Source organism: Pyrus communis, chromosome 14 (assembly GCF_963583255.1).
Source record: "Pyrus communis chromosome 14, drPyrComm1.1, whole genome shotgun sequence".
Lineage (NCBI taxonomy): Eukaryota > Viridiplantae > Streptophyta > Magnoliopsida > Rosales > Rosaceae > Pyrus > Pyrus communis.
The window spans coordinates 5,505,432-5,528,258 of NC_084816.1; the positions used below are offsets into that span (position 1 = coordinate 5,505,432).

The 22,827-nt window shown below is 35.7% G+C and overlaps 2 protein-coding genes across 3 annotated transcripts; both read left to right on the top strand.

The window, feature by feature from the left end:
• Positions 1–5,744: 5,744 nt before the first annotated feature.
• Positions 5,745–7,913, top strand: LOC137715437 (uncharacterized). The gene is made up of 2 exons (XM_068454770.1): positions 5,745–6,207; positions 7,186–7,913. Exons 1-2 carry the CDS (start codon positions 5,856–5,858, stop codon positions 7,713–7,715), a joined length of 882 nt encoding a protein of 293 aa, XP_068310871.1. The 5' UTR covers positions 5,745–5,855; the 3' UTR covers positions 7,716–7,913.
• Positions 7,914–16,891: 8,978 nt separating this feature from the next.
• Positions 16,892–20,989, top strand: LOC137715865 (methylsterol monooxygenase 2-2). 2 transcript variants are annotated; one of them, XM_068455215.1, is made up of 7 exons: positions 16,892–17,099; positions 18,427–18,564; positions 19,330–19,475; positions 19,644–19,763; positions 19,870–20,082; positions 20,179–20,259; positions 20,673–20,989. In XM_068455215.1, the coding sequence occupies exons 1-7, from the start codon at positions 17,070–17,072 to the stop codon at positions 20,752–20,754; spliced, it is 810 nt and encodes a 269-aa protein (XP_068311316.1). In that variant the 5' UTR covers positions 16,892–17,069; the 3' UTR covers positions 20,755–20,989. The 2 variants fall into 2 exon arrangements, with proteins under 2 accessions (XP_068311316.1, XP_068311317.1); XM_068455216.1 differs by lacking the exon at positions 16,892–17,099 and adding an exon at positions 17,972–18,110.
• Positions 20,990–22,827: the final 1,838 nt, after the last annotated feature.

A 22,827-nucleotide genomic window follows, 5' to 3' on the forward strand; every position in this document is an offset into this window, starting at 1 on the left:
TAAATATATTAAATTATTATGCTATAAGGGTACAAGTGTCTATAGGTTATTAGTGAAGAATAACACCGGTATCCTGAGGTGTGTTCCAATCATATGAAAAAATTTCTTAACATCAAGGACTTCTTGGAGCAAAATCCCCTTATTTTCTTGTTGAATACGACAGGATTCGGTGGAAAAATCTCTCGGATTGGAAAAAACACCATTCTCCAAGGCTAGAGTTTTTTAACTTCCAATTAATTAATATTTTACAACTGAAAAGATTTTTTTTTTCATTTTTTTTAAAGAATGTCATCTTTACCGGATTTTTTTTTGTGAAGATTTAGGAAATTCTCCAATCATATCTATTTATCATACATCATGCGATAAAAAATCATTATAAATTTTTTTATTTAAAATTGAATATAAACTGTATCTGACGAAAATTGATCACATTATGTATGATAAACGGATATAATTGGTAAATTTCCAAGATCTTCAAGTTCCGACAAGGATCCTCTCTCTTTCTTTAATATGTATGCTAAATCATGGCGTCAACAGAAATGATAGAAACCATTGCAGTAGCCCATGGCTTCGAAGGAAGCTGCACTTCGCTCCACCTTGATTTCAAAATTGGACAACTTTGATCAACAACTTTCCTGGTCATTTAATTTCAACCGTTTGTACTTTTTCGAGACCATTCAATTAAAATCCAAGGGTGCGTGCTATGATTTTCCTCGTAGATATAGTACCCCACATACGTCTGTACTTTTTCGAGACTATTCAGTTAAGGTCCAATGGTGGGTGCTACAATTTTCCTCCTATATAGTACCCCACATACTTATGAACCTGGTGAAAAAAACGGGAAAATGATCATTTTCGTATCTTTTTCATCAAGTTTATCTAGGTACATAATTCAGGTTTTTAAAATTTAATTTAACAAATAAAGTTATAATAATTTTTAAAGTGAATCCTTGTTTGTAACTATTTGATCAAATTTTAAAGATCCGGATTATATGTCTTGATAAACTTGATGGAAGGGATCCGGTATGTTCAAAGACATTCCAGAAATGCGTACTACAGTACAAACTGTCAGACTATAAATTATCACACAAAAATATCCTAAACCCACGAAATTTGTTCAGTCTGAATAAAAACCTTGGTATTTTATTTAGAAAACTTCCGTTGTGAATAAAAATTTTATTTGTAATTAATTACGTGCCCTATTTTTCTAGATAAAAATAATTATGTGCCCTATTTGTAATAAGATTATTATTATTGTTATTACTAGCATATGGGCACACACAAAGTGTGTGAGAAAATTTTTTATTTTTGTTTTTGAAATAGAAGGAGAGAAGGAGAGGAAGAGTGTGATAGAGAATGTGGGAGTGGGAAGTTTTTTTTTTAATTTTAATTTTTTTTTAATTAAAGATATGTTAAGATTACATGCAGGTGATGTTTTGAAAAAAAAAACAGCAAAATTTGGTTGTATGAAATTACATTTCTGCCCCATATTTCTTATTCATGTTCTGTTTTAATTATAGGGTTAAATTGGTAATTTCATAGGATTTTGGTTGACAACATGCATGCATTTACTCAAATTTTGAAAAATAAAATTTTGATGGAAAATACAAAATGGTCCCTAAAGCTTTTTGGTGACAACCTTCAAATAATTTTTTGTCGCTGAAAAGGCTATTCATATCTTTAGCCATTATTTCAGAATAACTAATTCATCACTAAAAGTTTATATTATTTGGAAGAAAAAACGTGAAAGAGAAAATGAGGGCAACTATACGGTTACTTGAATGTGAAGCTTTGAGAACAGTAAATTATTTTGTGTTTAAATTACTATATTGTCCATAACTTTTATTTTGGTTATTTTTTATAGCTTTGTTGAAGGTTAATTTGGTCCTTTCATCTCTTTTAGTGAACAAAGAGGATTTTGTTAATATGTAATTTAGATAGTTAGCAGCTTTCTTAAGGCTAGCTTGTAATAAATAAAAAAATCTATAAATAACGTATATATTTCTTCAAACATTTCCACTCGTTCAAGAATTTCCTTCAAATTTCTTCTATTTTCCACTTATTCACATTTTTTCAGTCCATTATTCTTCCTAAAATTCCTACAAATTTCTTCCCCTTACTCTTTATAGTCTCCACATCGTTGAAAAACGACCAATTTGAAGTATGAAAATTAGACGAGAGGACTATGAAGCTCTTTCCAAAGCTTTTTCATAAAACGTACCGAAGATCGCGTTGCGAGTATTAACAAGTAACTACAAACCCGAATTCCGAAAGGCTTTGGATGCGCATCTAATAACCATTTTTGGCAAATGATTTTAGAGTAAATAATGCATACTATCATTTGCCGACAGCCTGTCAATAGTGATGAAAAAGCATGTCCATATATTGTCGAATAATAATACTTGGCGGATTTAGATCTCATCCGAATTTAAATTATGGCAATCCTCATATTTTAGTCATTCATCGTGTATCGTGCAATCAGAAATTATTTGATTTTTTTTATATTTAAAATTAAACACAAATAGTCCCTCACATCTTAGTCATTCATCGTGCATCGTGCGGTCAGAAATTATTTAACTTTTTTTATTTAAAATTAAACACAAATAGTACCTAACGAAAACTGGCAACACAATGTACAATGAACTAGGGATCCTCACAAAATGGATCCGGAGATTATCCTCTTCTATACTTGACTACTCAAATAATGAGTAAGAGTTTCTATGCAAAATTGTTCGTTGTTAATTCATAGAACTTCATGTTTATAATTTGAACTATTCATATTGTAAATCACTCTATAAAATCGCTTTTGCAAAAAAATATATTAAAATTAAGGTCATTTTGTCATTGAGTTGTATAAAAACAGATGAATGAAGTTGGTAAAAGCAGCAAGAACCGTTTATGTCTACAATAGATTGACTAAACGACCTTAGGTTTAATTGATTTTTTGCAAATACGATTTTTACAGAGGGATTCAGAATATGAACGATTCAAATTATAAACACGAAAACTCTATGATTCGAATAAAATGAATTTTGAGTAAAAGTTCATCTTTATTCTTAAAAAGTTCATCCTTATTCTTAATTTCACAGGTAAAAACCTAACATAAGCTAGCTGCCATCAATCAACGGAACGGCATCCATTTTCTCCTTTGGTACACGGGCCCATAATCTTCCTCAATTAATAAGATTATATATGTCCATTTCAACTTTCTAAAGAATCTTTGGCTTTTTCTTTCATGATAAAGCATAATAGTGTTCATAACTTTACATTTGATTAAATTAGCACCTCCAAAAAGTTAAAGCTTTTTGGGTGCCCAGATCAACTAATGGTGCGGCGCATGAGATCGCGTCGGTTGGTTTTTCGGAGATGAATGATTCTGTTTGGGTCGATCGGCCCCCATCTTCGTTGATCTATGTTTTAAACAATGATGGTCTGCTATGTCCACATTAATTTCGTTGTGGTGGTGTTTGGGGTGACGCTTCCACTCGGTGGAGGGGTTTTATTGTCCTATCCCTGTTCACTACTTGTTTGTCTCCTTGGTGTTTGCCTCTCTGTAGGCTTTCCTGTTTTTCTTTTGGCTTATGTGCCTTGGCTGGTTTCCCTTGTTTCCAAAAAAAAAAAAAAAAAAAAATGTTAAAGCTTTCCCCACAGTCTAAAACGCATCTTTGCTCCTGGTCAGTTAGTTTTGAATGGATGCTTTAGTGCTAGAATATAATATTATAAGTTTTGCGTGTTTAGCTTAAGTTACATATAAGATGGCGTGTTAAGTATACAAAGTTAAGTATTAAGTATAATTAAAGAAGGTAAAAGAAGCTTTGAACCAATTTGAAAATGAAAGAATACAAAAGGCAAAAGTTAAAAGTAGTTACCTTGCTCTTGTTAGATGTCATGATAAAACTTGTTAAATAAGAAAAGATCTTGTCCGACTAACATATGTGCTTTCACTGCCCTTTTCATTTCTCTTATATTTAAGATGTTTTGCTGATAATATTCATTTGCCAAAAGTAACATGAAGAGCAAAACCATTTGTTTCTGCATACCTGCAGGCCGGAAACACAAAGATCATCAAGAGAAGCTTCAGGATGATCAGTCTCATTCCAGCTCTCGTCAAGGCCGCAAGAGCAGAGGACATGATCGTGTTGCAACAGCTCCTGGCGGTCAGGTTGATGGAGGCACCACCACCGCCACCGGGAGCAATGATGCTGGCGCGGCTGCTGTGCTGATGACTGCTGGCCACATGTCTACTATGGATGGCGGTGACGGTGGCAGTGCTCATGGCGGCGGCGATGGCGGTTAATGCGATTGTAAATTTGGTGTGCTGTAAAGTTGGTGTGGTTTTATTTTTTTATTTTTTTATTTTTTGCATTTCTATCCAATTATTGTGTACAATTACATCAACTTATTTTGTTTGGAAGGAGAGTTTGCGAGGTATCCTTTCGTGTTATTGCTGATTGTTAAGAGTGAGAGTGCACAATGTGGTATTGTGATGGAATCTATGACGTGGCAAGTAAAGACAGGCCACTATATATATATATATATATATATATTTATTGTATAGTACTAGGATTTGTTTACAGCGTGCTGATTTGCATTTGAATCAATGGATTTTCATTTTCTGTCTGTAAACCATTTTTTATTGTTGTTCTTTATAGTGCCTTGGCTAGCAAGAATGATGTGGTGAACAAAGTTAAATAAAATAAATCTGTCTGGAAAGTTTTGACGTAATTTTTTTTTTTTTTTGGAATAACCGATATTATCTACATTAAATGAGAGGGAATAAACTAAGCCTCATAATAAACTAAAATAAAAAATTTGGAATCTACCGTAAAATATAAAAAGATGGGAGTTTTAACGAAAAACTCACGGTACTGTTCATTTTAACAAAAAATTATATTTTTACACTAAAAAGTCAATCATGATACTATTCACTTTACCCTTTATTTTTTCTTATCATTAAAACTCGTTTTCAAGCCATTTTCATTAGTTTTCCTTAAAAAGATCTCAAATTTTATTGATCGATAGTTAATAAGATAACAAACTTAATCCCTTCTATATACACTACCTTTTAAACCCAGAAGCCCTATGAGTCCAAATAGGATGAGAACTGAACAATTAACAAAATAATGAAAACGTCCTTAAAACTTAAAACCCTAATAAAACACTATAAACGATGGAATTGGGTTTTAAAAAACCCATATATCACATCAAAGCAACATGTTTAATGCGCGTCGTTGTTTACTTCAAAACGATACGTCATGGATCCAAATTTGATACTGGAGCCAAATCTACAAAGCTTTATTCTTATTTCGGATTTGTACCTTTTTTTCTTAATAACGAGACCATATGGTGGCTTAGTCACGACAATCCACTCTTCCGGGGCTGGAAAAATTCACAATAGCATTTCAGCCTCCCCTCGCTCACCGTCATGTGATTCACCAACGCCAAGAATCGAATTCAGGATGTGCCGTGTACAATACAGACTTAAAATTCATCCCCAACCACTGAATCACTCCGGGGTAGTTCTCAATTGTACTTTTCAACTTGTTCTTTAATCCAAATCTGCCAGATGAATCTATATGATTTACATCAAAATCTCCCTTTATGTTTTAGAGAAAATAAAACCACGTCCACCAGCCCAAAACAAACACAAACGAAACTGAAGGCCCAACAAAACCCAATCCACCTGCGACCAACACCATATACATCCCCAATTCCGCACACATAAACCCACCCAAAACGCTTTTGTCTTTTTCTTCATCGCCCTCACATCCCCAAACCCCAAAGCCCTAATCTTTAACCCTAACAAAATCCCCAAATCTCTTCGTCTCCCTCCATCCCCCCACACACGCACAGCGATGGCTCTAGTGAGACCCGCATCCGGTAACCAACCCCCTAAGCTCCGATGGGGAGAGCTCGAGGAGGACGACGGCGAAGACCTCGACTTTCTACTGCCGCCGATGCAGGAGATTGGGCCCGACGAGAACGGGATCAAGACGGTGATCGAATACAAGTTCAACGAGGACGGAAATAAGGTCAAGATGACGACCACGACGCGGATTCGGAAACTCGCCAACGCCCGGCTGAGTAAGCGCGCCGTGGAGCGCCGCTCCTGGCCCAAGTTCGGCGACGCCGTGCACGAGGACGTCGGTGCTAGGCTCACCATGGTCTCCACTGAAGAGATCGTCCTCGAGCGCCCCAGGGCTCCTGGTATGCCTTTGCCTTGCTCTCTGGTTTTTGGATTGTTTTCGGTGATTGGTGTCTTTAATTTCGGGTTTTTGAGGAAGATTATCTGGACTTGGGAATAGCTTCTTAGAATAAAGATTAAATTTTTGGTGAAATTCAGTTCATTGCTTCATTTGGCGAATTGGGAATATTTCCCCTTGAATTAATTTTGACTAATTAATTTTTTGCACTTGGAACAAATGAAGCTAAAATTGAATTGGAATTTGTTTTATTTTGTTGTTTGGAGGAAGGAGAGAGTGGAATTTAAAATGCTTGATTCAAATAACTTAACCGTTACTAAGCATTTTCGTTCTTTCCCTTGCTTTTATCTTAGTTTAATGGAAATGTCTGTTTGAGGGAATTGCTGTGTTTAAATGAACAAATGCTGGCTTGGCTTGGCACATGAGTCGGTAGACTGTCTGGCTGACTGTATATGTCTTTTCTAGGTCAGCGCTTCTTCGGTGGATTAGTTCCCAAGAGTTTATCGGATTGGTTTAAATCTTATAACTTCGTACAGAAACGTTTGCATGTCTAGTTATATGATGTAGATTTTTAACCCGAGACCGTGAGTATGTTTAGTTTAAATCTCATAACTTCATCTGGTTTTGTTCTCAAATCCGGTAATTAGGTTTGTGGAGAGGTTAAAGTTTTTTTTAGGAAAGAGTCCTACTGCTTATATGGTTACTTTCTCAGATATAATATAGTTCAAATTTGTTGGATCAGTTTGAATTCTGAAGATACCTTCTCTAGCCATGTGAATTTGTCTTGTGAACGATGCATTGTTCACATGGAGGAAATATATCGCATTGCAGTTGCTGCTTCTCTATTATGTCTATTGTCTGAGATTTGTTTTATTTTTGCTTTATTTAGTATAGATTTATTTGTTATTGATCGATGTCAATTGGTCATGGTAACTTGTATACTGGGTTTTCTGATTATAATTTTCTGTCTGACTGTAAACAGGTAGCAAAGCAGAAGAACCAAAGGCTGGAGGAGACGCTCTGTCTCAACTCACAAAAGGAGGGGCTGCTCTCAAACTTTGTAGGACTTGTGGTAAGAAGGGTGATCACTGGACTTCACATTGCCCGTATAAGGATCTGGCCCAACAGCCTGAAGTATTTAGTGATAAACCTCCTACATCAGAAGCAGGACCTGGAGCTCCTAGCACAGGTAAGTATGTTCCTCCAGTCCAAAGAGGTGGTGGAGACAGAGTTGGAAGTGATATGAGACGAAGGAATGATGAGAACTCTGTTCGTGTCACCAACCTTTCAGAGGACACTCGTGAGCCTGACTTGCTTGAACTTTTCCGGCCTTTTGGTGCTGTTAGTCGTGTTTACGTTGCTCTTGATAAGAATACTTCCGTTAGCAGAGGATTTGGTTTTGTCAACTTTGTGAACAGGGAAGATGCCCAGAGAGCAATCAACAAACTGAATGGGTATGGTTATGACAATCTCATCCTCAGGGTTGAATGGGCCACGCCGAGGGCAAATTAGTGCCTTTACCCCTATCGGTTTTCTTAATCTTCTAAAGATATTCGCCTTAAGAATGTTTTGCAGGATTTTGGTCCCTATAATGTTTCTGTTCAGATGCCTTTGTTCAAGATTTTGTTGCTCCTTTCGGTTATGCAAATGTACTTGTACGAGTACTGAATGATTATTTAATATGAGTTGCTTCCAGTATACCCTTAAAAATTGTGTGCCTGAAGTTTTTGCTTGTCATAGAAAGATTTAGAGATGTGTCTGGAGATCTTTGGTTTATGCTGCAACGAACACCGTTGCTTCCGCTAAATAAACTCGAGGGTTCGGGTTTTGTACACAATTCTTGCATTAGTGATGAGCAAATAAAGGTTTTGTTTTTTTCACATAGGCTCCTGCTATCAACGTTTTGGTTAGGTATTCTGTAAGCGCCAGGTGACCATTTCTTGTTAGGGTATGAGTGTTGGAAAGTAGAAGCACAAATGGGGAATTGGATCCCAGAAGAGGCAATGGGTCGGAAGCTCGGAGTAGGACTCAGCACTCATTGCCGTGGCCTAAGTCAAGGGACATCCGGACAGACGGAGATGGATTTCCGTTCAATCGGAACTTGCAGAATCTGCCTGAATTGTTATGTATGGCACCACAGGCAATTCGCTGTACCAGGAACCTTCTGTGGTCGGTTGCCCACCAGCCTTATACTGAAGTATCGTCCTGTAAACGGAGGGTACGAGGTCCTCCATCGCAAAAGAGGATGAGAGTCGGAGAGGTGAACTTATTAGTGGAGGAGAAATTTGAGACTAGATCATATAGCAAAAGGATGGATTATGGATAGTATGAAGGAGGAACAGGTACAATGTCATTTTTTTCACGCCTAAAAGTGAGCCAGTGAGACCACCTTCTACATAGAGGGCTAAAAGGCCAAAATATGACTTGAATTTAGACAAAATTCATCTTTAGTTGAAGATTGGACTAAAAATCAGTGGAGCTCACCAGGCCAAAAGAATGGCTAAAGGGCCATTGGACTGGCCGAGCTTGGACTGATACCTAGCCTGTTTGTTGGGACCGCAATGAAGGTTATGTTACGCCTCATCTTCTTCATTGGACTACTTCTATTCTTGTCGTTCCTCTCATTTATCTCTCAATTCATAATTTGATGAGAAACCCTAGTTGGAATGAGAAGAGAATCTAAAATTGGAATTCATTACAACCTTGAATTGAAATGATAATAATAATAATAATAATAAAAACAGAAAATACCTCCCATGAGATTTTGTGGTCTACAAGACCACAACTAGCCTTCACTCCACCATACCCGTTTTGAATCACTAAATGCAAAAGAAAAAGTTTGCCGACAATGATTAAATCTGTAATCAAACAAAGTTAACCCCAAATCAAACTTTATTGATTAAGTAATCTTCCCTTTTTTGCGTGCATGTGTGCTCAGATTAGTGAACTGCATTATGAAAATTGGAGGAAATAATTAAGGATCCTGGGAGATAAGATATGATGGAAATTAAACCAGTATGGTTCAATGCACCATCTGTTTTTTATCTGTTTTGCCGTCCTTTTCTATATTCTTTAACTTTTTTTTTTTTTTCTGTTTTGCAGCTGACCAATGAGCAAATCATACTTTAGTTAGAAAGTGATAAACTTTCTAGGCACGTCGTGGTACACCGCTAACATTTTTGATATTGTCCAACTTAATCATTTATTGTTAGGTCTTGAGTTTTATCACAAAATATTTTGATGATGGTTTTTTTTTTTTTTTTTTTTTAGTACATCGATACACTAAGGGGAGGGGGAGTTCGGCTAAGCCACACAATGGGCAGCCTAATTTGGTATTTAATTCTCCATCCATAAGATTCGAACCTAAGACCTCTCACTTTCAAGTGAAGAAGAATACCACCAGACCGTAGTACTGAGTGACTAGAATTCGATGATGTTAAGAGTGGAAACTTCCATATATTAATTTTATATTATTTTATTATATACCAGATGTAGGATTCTATTCTTCAACATGCCCTCTCATGATCGTGTAGCCCCACGTGGGGTCACATGGGAAACCAATTCCCATGTCGGGAATTAATCAAGTCATTATACCGGCCCAGTGCTAAAGTAAGTTTTCGAGGGTGCTGTCAACATTCATTCACGGGAGCCAACACAACTTTTCAAATGCCATTCATTCTATATCCTTAAGCTGGAGTTAATACAACTTTTCGAGAGTCCAACTTGAGGAGACAAATTCAAGCCGAGTAAATTGGGCACTTGACGTTCAAAAGAATAGTTTATTCTCATACTATGATAAACTTTATATGCCCGACATGGTACACAACCAACATCAATGATATTGTCCCAACCTAATCATATATTGCTAAATGGGTACATTTTTTTTTGTTGATTTGAGAATGAATCTATGTCAAGTTTATTCAAAGAAATTTACTAATGTTATTAAGCCTAAGATTTATTTTCTTTGTGTGTAATTTTGAAGAATGTACCCATGTTTTGAGTTTGAAGAATCTACCAAATATTTATTGGAGAGAGCAAAGATGAAGGTATGAGAGTTTTACCGCAACATCCAGCCAATTTATTAACATTGGAAGTTGAAGATAAGAAGTGTCATGTGGACAAGTATCCTATCCGAAATTTAACCAATTACATCTTGACACATATCACTAAAAAATTCTATACAAAAAAAATTATTGAGATTACATAAAGATAAGAAATCTGGAGACTTACTCATTTAACGACACGTGTCACTCAAAAGTCATACCCAAAAAATTATTGACACACCCCAATCCAAAATTTGGGGCGTGCTGGCCGTCACGTGAGGGTGACAAAGCCAAGTGTGCAATACGGAAGTAAAAGAGTGAAAATATGAGGAAATAAAGTCAACAAAATAATTACAATAAAAAGATCAGTGAGTGATAGTGACAAACATGGAAGGAAAAAGGCAAAGTAAAAGTTCAAGTATCCTAGGTGCAGTCCAAAATAAACAAACACTACACAAGCGATAACTACAAAATCCTACATGGAGGGTGCTCTGTCAGAACTGCCTCGATGCCTCGTTCGCCACCCACAACCTTGCTACCTAAAACCTGGAGGGGCACAAAATAGAAAACGTGAGTGGGTAAAAACAAAGTTTTCCAAACCATTTCAATACCAAGTTATAACCCCTCGCTGTAAAACATGTATACTTTCCAGAAAATATTATACGTACTCGTATATCAAATCATGCTAAAAACGATAAAGCTCAAATATGCCATGCCAGAATATGCTACGTCAGAATATCCAAACAAATAGTATAAGCATCAAGCTGGTGAGATAAAACAATCTAAATATGCCAATAATATTAGTACGTCAGCCGAAGTCATCTAAAGTGACCTGTACGGCTGAAACTATAGCTCCTCAACCACTATCCTGCACACGAGTCAGAACCACCTATAGTGGTCTGTACGACAGGCTGGCACCTGCCTTGGATCCAAGGTGAGCGTACGGTGCGAGAGGTGAACGATCACGTGAAGGCTATGTCCTACTTTGGCGGAGCACAATCACCGAGGTGCAGGAATATAAGCTATAACTCAATCTCATCAACACCACATCTATCACTAACAACATACTCACCTGACTTACCTGAGTGTCCGCGGCACCAAAACATAACCAACATAATCACAATAATAATAACGACGATATTCGACATGGCATTTCAATTATAAACCATTTCGATTATAAAATCATTAAAACGTAATTTCTGGAAAGATACCAATCATTATATATATATATATATATATATATATATACATTGAAAACAAAAGCCCGCTCATTGATACGTAGAAGGCTCGTAAGCCCCGAGCCTCGCGTGGCTGTGCTCGTCATCCAGATAGTCCTCACCTATATGCGAAACAACTATAAAACCATCAATTTAACGCACATAACCAACCTTAGGTAATAACTTCTCATACATTGCTCAATTAGGGTGTTTGAATATACCAACATGATCTACTCAACCTCACAAACATCCCCATACTTTTAAAATAATTTTCCGACCTCCCACGCGCTGCCACACGCGGGCACGTGCCAGGCACACTGACGGAGACCCTAACGGCGTTAGGGAATATTCCGTCCAAGAATGGAATATACCGTTAAAACTAACCTGATGCCGTTAACTCCCGTTAGGAATATTTCGTCAGAGTTAACAAAATATTCTTCGTCTTCTCTGGTAATCCTCGGTGGAGCCGCCGCCAACTGCCGTCTGCGTCGCCGGAAACTGGGAAAATTTTCAAAACTTCATATCTTCTTCATTTCTCAACTAAATTCCATGAAATTTGAACCAAAATGAAGCTTACAATGAGTAGAACAAAACCTTACCACTTTGGGGACCTAAAACCAATGGAAACTCGCCGGAGAAATTCCACAAAATCTGGCCAACCTTAGAACTCGCTATCCTGACATCCAAAATCCTTCAAACTTGTTCCCTGAGCTTCGTGAGAAGGTTTTAAAGCTCCCTACGACCTCAAAACTCGATGCAACCTCCGTGATCACGAGTGCATGAACAATGCATGAAAACTGGGTTCTCGGGTTTTCGAAGGTCTCACGTCCTAAAATTGGTATGGATGAGTTCCTGGGCTTGCTAGGAGTCCAAAACCAACCTTCAAACCTTCGATTCGTGTGTGGAAAGTTGGCTTCGAAGTTTGTTCGTACATTTGCAAAGGAATGGAAGAAATCCGAGAGAGAGAAGAAATAGGGAGTCACGGGAAAGAAGGAGATGCGTGTGTGTGAGTGTGTGGTCTAGATGACAGCCCACCAACCAAAACAAAACAAACAACACTTTACAACGCCAATTAACGTCCAGGGGCAAAATCGTCTTTTCAATACTTACTCAAGTGACACGTGACACTCATAAATTATGTCATAAGAAATCTGGGTACTTACTCAATTAGCGACACAAGACACTTATAAATTATGTCCGAATAACTTATTTTAATATGATATAAGTTATTATTTAGTTAAATTAATCAATAAATTTGAAGAAAAAACTTAAAACTAATAATTTTTTAAAGGGGCAATGTTTAGCCTTTTAATTGAAAGTTATAAATATGACCTGACACTATATATATTAAAAAAATAATTTTTACAAAATATAATTTTGGACGAGATTGTGTTTAATCCCTTTAATCGGGGACGTTCCGATGTAAAATGAAAGCTCCTCTCATACACTGCTCCCACTGTGGGAATCGGAAAAATGAAAAAAGAAAAGCTGTGGGCAACATTTTATATACTTTACTCTAGCCAGAAGATCTGTTGCCAACACATCACGTAGGTGTGGTTGGTGCCTTGTGGATATTCTATTCACTTCCAATCAATGTGTTAGTAAAGAAATTTTCGAGTGGGGGCACTAAAATCACGTTACGTGGGGAATGTGATTAATTTCATCTAGGGTGAGAGTTGTTCGATTTTTAAATACAAATTTTTTTGCACGAGAAATTATTTCGAGTAGGCAAGTCAAAACCTTTGTTTTTTGATTCAACAATGAAACTTAAACTCAATTTTAATCTCTTCTAATAAAGTAAAGCACCAACTAAAACATGAGATTTTTCTATATTTTTGTTCGCACAAACATTTATTTCTTTGTAGCTTACTCCACATGCTGAGTTACTGACTGTCTCACAGTTATATGTAGTTAGCATAATATTTTACTAGGAGAGAGCACACATTTTATGTGTGTGTGAATAATTTCTCTTAATAAATGCATATTTTTTTTAATATTACATAATTACTGTTTGGTCCTCGTTATGTAAATATTGTGTATCAAAGGTGAGGGTAAAATTGGAAAACATGATTGTCATTATCTAAAAAAAAAGGGTAAAATAAGAAAAATAGGGATATGATTGTCATTTGGTCAAAAAATATAAAATTACTATTTTGCCCTCATTTGTCAATAGTGTGTAGTAAAAGTATGAGCAAAATAAGAAAAAAAAAGAGAAAAAAAGGAGAGTTTTCTTAATAATAGTACAGATAAATTGTCCAGCAGTGAAGTCTGACCGATGGGGGCAGGGAACTATTATTTTATCCATGTCTATTAGATATACTCTGCTCTCTGAAATTAAGTTCAAAATTTTCAGAATCTTTGTTTTTTTTTTTTTTGGGTAAACTTTTCAGAATCTTTGTTTGATACTGTGTCCTCCTGCCTTTTCCAGTGAGATTGGCAAGTAAATTTTGTTACAATTTAGGCCTCCAACTTGGCCACTTTCCTCTCCAAATGCACTCTCACATTTGAACATTAGAAGATGGGCTTTTCCTTTGCACAATGATTCGTGTACACCAGCTTCTTTTGATTTATTTGAGGCATTTTAGCTAAAATGATTGTTGAAATTGATATAACTCATAATTTTGGTCTTTGAGATTTGAAATCGATAGAAGTGTCTTTGAGTTTGTTCACAGTTAATAACAATTTCTAGTAAATAAGGAACAAAATGTCAAAAATAGCTTCAATTTAATAAATAATATGCCAAAATGATTTGACAAAAATTGAGTGTATTTTTGTCATATTTTCCTTATTTAATGAAGATTTTTCACGGAATGACCAAAATAATTGATGGTGGACAAACTCATGGACTAGTTTTATCATTTTAAATATTTGGGACCAAAGTGAGAAGTTATGTTAATTTCAAAGACCATTGTAGCTAAAAATCCTTTATTTAATCCAAAAAGCCAAATTGCCGAGGAAGAAAATAAATATGTATAAATCATTTCCCTTTTTCGTAGAGTTTGATTTGCATCAAGAACACACCATAGATATTTTCAGCTAAATTAATGCACCATGAAGTGGTATTTCTTTTAGTCTTCTTTTGTATGCTATGTGAATATTCACTACAACAATTCATGTCACATTATTTTTAGCACATTATCGATCAAATCTCTTATAAAGGTGAGGCTCAACCCTTCTAAAGTGGTTTTAGATGAGTGTGGTATTTATATGCAAGAATCAGGCACCATGAGTTTAATTCGTACAACATTATTGTCAGAATAATGAGTTTGATGCAGATGAGTTCAACATATTGGACTAAAAAAATAAGAATCATTCTCAATAGTACTCAGATTTTCCGATCTACTGTATGAGTTTGATTTTTATATTGTTGATATCACACTCAGTTTTTCAATCTACTGTGGAAGGCCTTACGTGTATAGGAGGCAGTTCCCACCTTAGTGAAAATTCAAAATTGTAATCTATAATGTGATAAACTATAGAAGCGAATAAATTCCTCGAAGACATGTTCTTGGTCCGACATGTATCAATAATTATCAAAGCTATGTCAAATCTTAAAAGGTGACCCCAAAAGAGGTCATCATGCAAAATGTGGACCTATAAACTCGAGTTCTACATCCCTTTATTCTTGTTGTACTGAAAACTTCAATTTCCCCTTTCAATTATTGATCTGTTATATAAAGATGATTTAACCAGTTCATAATCCTATTCTCCTTTCACAAATTATAAAATTCAACCCTAAATATTTCATGTCATTAACGAGAGAATTCGAACTTATGAACTCTTTTAACATTGAGAACATGTGTATTGATGAACTACTATATGTTGGTCAAGCCTAAAATCTCAAGGAACTGATTCCAACACACGGATTTTCTCTATATGCACATTCTATGCTTATTTATGAAGGTTAGATTAAATAAACTAAAGAAAATCAACGGACAAAATTCAACAAAAGTATGTAAATGAAAGAAAAAGGAGAAAAACTTGTGTGAGGCTTTACTTGCCACTGGATTTTGCTGAATATCTGTACAATCTAATCAAAATCCGCTACATGGCAAATCAATTCTCAAAACTTTATAAGATCAAAATTAAGTTAAAATCCATCTTTTTTCTTTCCATTTTTTATTTAGTGCTGATATACTCTATAGTCTTATTTCCCCTCCCACTATTAAAGAAAATTTTAATACCAAATTTAACCTTATGTGAGAAGACTTCAAAAGCCCTGTTAAAAATTAATTCTCTTATATATTCTTTGTAGTTAAAGAAAAAAAGGAATAGAAAAAAAAAAAATTAAAATGAGAAAAAAAATGAAACCTCCCCATTTTGTTTCTTCATCCGTCACCCATTTCTGACTCTTTCGTCCCCCTCCACCTTCTATCTCTTCTGTCCACCTCACCCACCCCACATTTTGTCTCTTCTTATCTTCCTATTTCTAAACCCTTAATTTTGAATTGGAATTCAAGAATAAATATGAATATGAATTTTAAATCCAGATTTGGTAGGGGGAGAAAGAAAGAGATAAAGAGGAACAGAGAAATGAGAAGAAAAATAAAAGACGCTAACTTTCCTAGCGACAAAGAGAAAATGAGTTGCCGCTGTCATATGTGGTGTTTGGTTGTGGTTGCTTTCAGCTGGGTTGGGAGGGGATGTTCGTGGCTTTTCTATTCTCCTAAAATCTCCAATATTCAATCACTCTTTATATTTATCTTATTTAGAACCTAAAATTGTAGGGGTAGTTTAAGAATATAAGTGGGTGGGAAGTGACTTTTGGTTTTTTAAACTTTTTATGATACGTGAAAATATAGCATTGTTGGAGAAATAAGATTATGAAATGGGCATAGTTCACTCTTTTTATTTTAATAGAGAAAAGCTCTATGTTTTCTAATGTTTAGAAAATACCACTTAGATAAAAAATGAGTTAATTTCATTTGATTGATTGGAGAGATTTTTCATTATGCCCGAAACATGAGTATATACGTCATATGTCATTATATAAGTAGATGAATACTTGAAAAAAATTTCTTATCTCAATTTATATAATAGTATAAGATGCATCATCCTGTGTTCTAGGCATATTGAAAAATTTGTCGAATGATTGAGAGATAAGTCATGTGTCAAAATCTTATGAACATTGGAGAAGCTGCCTTCCCCACTAAATACTGCAAGCCATATGATCCTTTCCCAGGTAAAAGAAGCACAAATGAAACTAAACAAAAAAAATATATAAAACAAATAGCGTTTGATCCTTCCCCAAGTAAAATGAACAAAAATGAAATTAAACAAAAAATATATAAAATAAAAAAATCATAGTTTCATATGCAAAGAGGGTAAATTGGGTAAACCACAGAGAGAATCAAAGAAGCAAAAATCCAAAGTGGCAGATAGACGTGCGCATTCTGAACTCCGCTCGTCAGCTCTGCCAAAAAGTTGTGGTATATAAATCCAACAGGGCCCAAAACTACAAACACCCCCAGATTTCCTTTTTCGAGAGACAGTCTGTCTCGTCTCCTCTCGTGGGCTGCTTCTTGTATCTCTCCTTCTTCTTCTTCCTCCACATTTTCTTTGGTTTTCAGGTATCTGCTTCTTCTGCCCCCAGAAGCTGCTTTTCCATGGCTTCCATTGTTGAATCTGGCTGGAGGGTACATTTTCTACATACCCATTTGGTTTTACAGCTCAAAGATTTTACTTTTGGGTTTTTTTCAATTTGTTTTTTGGACCAAGATTTGATCTTTTTGTTGGGCATTGGTTGCTTTTGAATTGGAATTATTGTGTGCGTTTTTACCATGTGTGTGAATTTGGTGATAATGCTGGCGTGTGGGGTATGATTGCTGTGATGGATTTTTCTTTATTGTGGGATTAGTGTAATGATTTGATCTGTTTGGTGCATTTGAGTATTATGGTTACTGAATTTAAGTAACGAGGTCACTGGGTTGTTCTTTCTTCGATTTCTTTTGAGTAATGTGGATTAGGATGGTGGGGCAGCATTAGGTGTTGAAAAATTGATTTCAGATGAGGATTTGGAGATTTTTTATTAACATTATATTTCTTCGAGAAGAAGCCGGTTCGTGTAATTTGTGGTCAAATGATGCTTGAGTTTGTGGGAAAACACAATGATTTGATGTGTCGAGTGCATTTGGATATTGTCGTTACTGTTCTCAGGGTTACCGTGTTATTTGGTTTTCTTTTCTCTTTTCGTTGTCAATTTCTGTCCTTTTTTTTCCATTGTAGTGACATTACGGCAGCATTAGATGGTCAAGATTAATGTTATGTAAGGATTTGGAGGCGCTTTGTTAAATTGTTAGGATGTGAAGCCACACAGATTGAAGTGATATTGTCATTTAATTTCATTGGTTAGTTTACTGTACCTGGAGTTATGTGGATAGAGAATTGATACATGGGCAGGAAATCTAGGAATTTAAATTAATTTGTGGTGACATATTGCGTTCAGATGGAGACTCTTTCTATATCTGAGAAGCCTTGGGATGAGCTGCTTTTGAGATCTGACTCAGAAAATTTTGTATCATCCTTTTTGGCTGTGGTTAGTGGGTGGTGGCTGTCTTTTCTTTTTTGGGAGTGATTGAGAAAGGAATATTTTTTCATGGGCGCTGATACATTTTAAGCAGACAATCCTAATTTTTGTTTCTCATAACGTAAGTTACATAACAGATTGAAAATTGTCCACCTGTTGTCATGCAAGTTCAAACTTCAATAGTTTTTCGATTCTATATTGAAACCCTGAACACATGAATTGTGATTTGAGTCTAGGTTGAGAGCAGCTCAGTGCTTAGGTAGGTGTTATTGTACTCTAGTTACTTTAGGTCTTAACGTTTAAACGTAGTTTCTTGGTTGTTCCTTGATTTTATTGCCATGTCTGATTTTTGGAACTATTGGTGTGTGCATGATTCCTTTAAATGTTCCTAAATGAAAGGATAACGGAACTCATTTTTCCTTCTTTTGATTATGCAGTATCTGATCACAAATTTCAACGATTTTCAACTGGCATGTCTAGGAAGTTTCTTTCTACATGAGAGTGTTTTCTTCTTATCTGGACTCCCTTTTATATATCTTGAGAGGGCAGGATGGCTGAGCAAGTACAAGATTCAGGTTCATCTCTCTTCTCTGAGCTCTTAGAATGTAATTTTTCAAATGAGGAATTTTATTTTCATCCTCTTAAGATTCATCTGGCTAGCAGAGTATGGAAGGGCACATGTTTTTCCAGCTCTGTTTAATATATCTTTCTTAAGGAAGCGTTTAGTTTCTCTAGGGACAATTTTTTTTTTGGACTGTAAGCCTGAATGAGTGGAAATGGTCAGGGTTGCCTGAAGTTAAAGTTAAAGGCGATGGAACAGTGTAGTTGGATGGAGCTTACGTTTTAGGGACAAGTATGAAATCAAATCTTTTTACTGGCCTTTTATACAGTGGTTGCAGGTCATAAGAAAATTTTGGCAATCTATATTTGTGCATCTGTGATTAAGATAAAGGATTTGAGGTGTAATGGGCTATCTGTTTCTTTGATTGGGGTGACTCAGTTTATAGCTAGTTTGGTGAGCTAATATAGGGTTCGCATAGCTGATTTTCCACCAAGCAAAATAAAAGAGTACGTAGGATATATCTAATATGTGCATTTTGTCTTTGTGGATGGAGAACTGATGTCCTATTGTGGAGTTAAAGGAAGATATGTCGAGAAGGATGTTTGAATGGACTAGATGGGCTATTGCTAATGTCATAACAGTTTCCCTTCTCTTTACGTATTTAATGTTTCTTTGTTACTTTCCATGCGTACAGCATGTGTAAGTTGGTCCTGTCCCCTTGGCATTTCAATAAAATCTTTTCAAAATGGTGCTGTGACTTGATTCTAGTTTTGTGCAGACAAAAAATAACAGCCCTGCCGCTCAGGAGAAATGTATTACTCGCCTACTGCTCTATCATTTTTGTGTCAATCTGCCAGTTATGATTGCTTCATACCCCGTCTTCAAATTCATGGGCATGCGCAGTAGTCTTCCATTGCCGTCCTGGTATTTTCAGGTTCTTTATATGCTAAAGCATATTTTCTCGGACATTGTGGAGTTTGATGCCATTATCATGAACCCATTTAAAATTAACAAAGACCCTAAACTTTTCCCTTTCTGAACAATTTAGGCTTTTAAATGCTTAGTTCCGTAATTCTTCATTTGGTTTGGCAGGAAAGTTGTTTCCACTCAGATCATTTTCTACTTCATCCTAGAGGATTTCGTGTTCTACTGGGGACATAGGGTTCTGCATACAAAATGGTTGTACAAGCATGTGCACAGCGTCCATCACGAGTAAGTGAGAGTTATGAGTAACTTACTCGATGCTAAGGGTATTTACTAAGGTTATTTTTTAGCTGTATTTCAGTGAACTCCTGATCGAGTAATAAAATGTGTGCAGATATGCTACACCTTTTGGGCTGACTTCTGAATATGCTCATCCGGCTGAGATATTATTTCTTGGCTTTGCCACCATTATTGGTCCTGCCATTACTGGTCCCCATCTGATTACTCTGTGGTTATGGATGGTACTTAGAGTTCTGGAGACGGTCGAGGCACATTGTGGTTACCATTTCCCATGGAGCCTCTCAAATTTTTTACCGTTGTATGGAGGGTGAGTGTATTTTTCTGTACTTGGTAATTTTTAGCAATGTGTATATTGTCGATTTGGTCCTTTTGTTGCTGAACTGTTTCTGCTTTCATCATACAGTGCTGATTTTCACGACTACCACCACCGTTTGCTTTACACCAAGTCTGGCAATTATTCATCGACTTTTGTTTACATGGACAGGTAATTTTTAGTATGTGCTGCTTAAAGCATTTAAACTATAGTAATTTCTGGTCTATCTCCGAACCATTTTAGTGAAATGACTATGAAGTAATTTCTTCACTTTTTTTTTTTCTTTCAGCCGATTGTCAAGATTTGAAATAAGTAATTTAACAAGGATACGTGTTACTAGTCTAACATGAAACCAAATTTCGTTCATTTTAAGATCAACTGCCTCATGATTTGGCTTTCACTGTTCATATTGTGCGGATAGATCTTGTTATAGCGAAGTCTTACTGAACCGTTAAACCTTGGTACCAGTCATGCTTCCAGTCTCTGACCATGAAGTATGACTGGTTTTCACAAAATAAACCAACAGAGGCCGCAATGCAGCTGAAAGTACGCTAACCGTCTCCCTCTACTATGACTTTTTTCAGGATATTTGGAACCGATACGGGTTACAGAAAGTTGAAAGAACTGAAGAGAGCCGGGGTTGAAGATGACTGCAAGGAAATGTGACGTGGGAGCCAGGATTTTTATAAACTAGCTGGACATGAGTAAATGGGTTCTTTGATTTATGGGCGGAACTGAAGATGTTTCTATCTCTGTCCCTGCCTCATCGTGTATTTAACTGCATTTTTGTGTGTGAGTTCTTTTCTGATTTAGAGCTTATGTTAATGTGGAATCAGTGGAAAGCTTCATGGACATTTGTGCGCTCCTATTTCTTACATGAATGAAGAAGCTGCCCTTTTATTCTCACTTCTTTCTGGTCAATTCGGAGGCTCCAAGAAATATGAGCGATATGGCGTCTAAGTATTCACATGGTCCGAGGATGAACATGGTGTTCTACCAATCCCGGATGTCGTTGCGGTATTAACAATGGAGGCTAAAAAAATTGGTACAATGAAACATAAAATTAGGGGTAGGCAAACGGGCCTTGGGTCTACGGTTGGCCGGATCCTTGCGGTTCGGGATGGGTTTAAAAATTATAAACATAAAACGGGGCATGGCGGGTCCATGTAATTAGTGGGATGGGGAGGGTACAAAATTTTGAGGAAATGGCCCCCGGCTTGGTCCCTCCAATTTTAAGCTTAGCCTGGTCCGTGCACACCCTTACATAAAAGAGCTTCGAAATAAAGAAACCGAAGCAACTTGCTTGAGTTCTTCAGCTAATTTTTTTTTCCCTTTTTATTCGTGTGGCCTTAATAATGCGTGTAGATTGCAAGGAACATGTCCTGTCCGTTAACAGCTGCACTTGAGGTCATATGTTCGAACAAAGATTGTCCTCATCAAATTTTTGTGGAGCATCCTAGCTTCTAATTTGATTCAAATTTTGAACTGGGTGACTTTGGATGCGGTTTCTATTTATCAACATTATATGATTGAAACCTTGTTGGTTTTCGATTTTTTATTGAAGTCTCTGAAATTAATGCAATAATGCATTTCTATGTAGGTTATTATAATTTTTAAATTAAAATTTGATATTTGTAGTTATTTATATTAATGAGATTTTAAATAAAATCCATAATTTGTTGAAAATATTTAAAAAAAAAAAATTATACTTAAATAAAACCCATGATTTGTCATTACTTATATTAATGACATTTTACATACAAAAAATTGGTAATTTTATACGATACATTTTACATACAAAAAGTTGGTACATTTTATACAAAAAAAGGTGATACGTTTTATATAATGGGTACATTTCATATAAAAAAAACAATGGGTACATTTTACACAAAAGAGATGGTACTTAAAAAAAAACAAAATTGCGTACATTTTACATATAACAAAATGGTACATTTTTAAAGACAAATGGGTACATTATTAATAAATTATGGGTGCAAATAAAAGGTCAAAAAAATTTGAGTACAAATAAAATTTTGAAAAATATGGACACAAAAAAAAATTAATATATGGGTACAAACTAAAACTGAATAGAAAATTGGCACAATTTAAAAGAAAAATGTTGCAAATTAAAATGGGTACAAACTAAAAATAAAAATATATGATACAAAATTTAGGCGTAAAAATAAATATATTAAATGTAATGTTTCTAACACTAAATAAATCATTTAGAAATAAAATTTAATTATTGAAATAATTATGATGTTTATTAAAACTAAAGGATCTTGATTAAAAATTGAAAAGAAATAAGGTTTCAATCAATGGAGTTGAAAAAATAGAGATGAGAACCTAATTTCTCCTTTTGAACCTTTGTTATTATTGATGATGGAAAATCCAGAAACAATGTTTTGTCTCCAAAGATATCTTCCACATTTTCAATCTCGACCGAGTTCATGTGTGACTGATCAAATTCGAAAACATGCCCATGTTGCCATACACAAGTTGGCTTCCAATCACACGCACTTCGATAATATATTAACCCATAGAGTTTTCCGTAGGACTCCTCAACCAAAAACCGACTGCAATATATAGTATAGTTGTGTTTGTAGGACCAGCTAGCATGACTTGTTCTTTAGGACGGTAGCACAATGGACCATCTCCCATGCTTGAAGTTCGACATCGAACTTTGGAGCAAGCTTGAGTCACTACTCATGCTGAATAATTCAGCGGCTGACCTCGAAT

Bases quoted from the DNA above. Each gene is read 5' to 3' on its own strand.
- LOC137715437 (XM_068454770.1), top strand. From the start codon at position 5,856: ATGGCTCTAGTGAGACCCGCATCCGGTAACCAACCCCCTAAGCTCCGA. The intron at 6,208-7,185 runs GTATGCCTTTGC...GACTGTAAACAG, and splicing joins CGAGCGCCCCAGGGCTCCTG to GTAGCAAAGCAGAAGAACCA.
- LOC137715865 (XM_068455215.1), top strand. From the start codon at position 17,070: ATGGCTTCCATTGTTGAATCTGGCTGGAGG. The intron at 18,565-19,329 runs GTTCATCTCTCT...AGTTTTGTGCAG, and splicing joins TGAGCAAGTACAAGATTCAG to ACAAAAAATAACAGCCCTGC. The intron at 19,476-19,643 runs GTATTTTCAGGT...TTGGTTTGGCAG, and splicing joins AGTCTTCCATTGCCGTCCTG to GAAAGTTGTTTCCACTCAGA.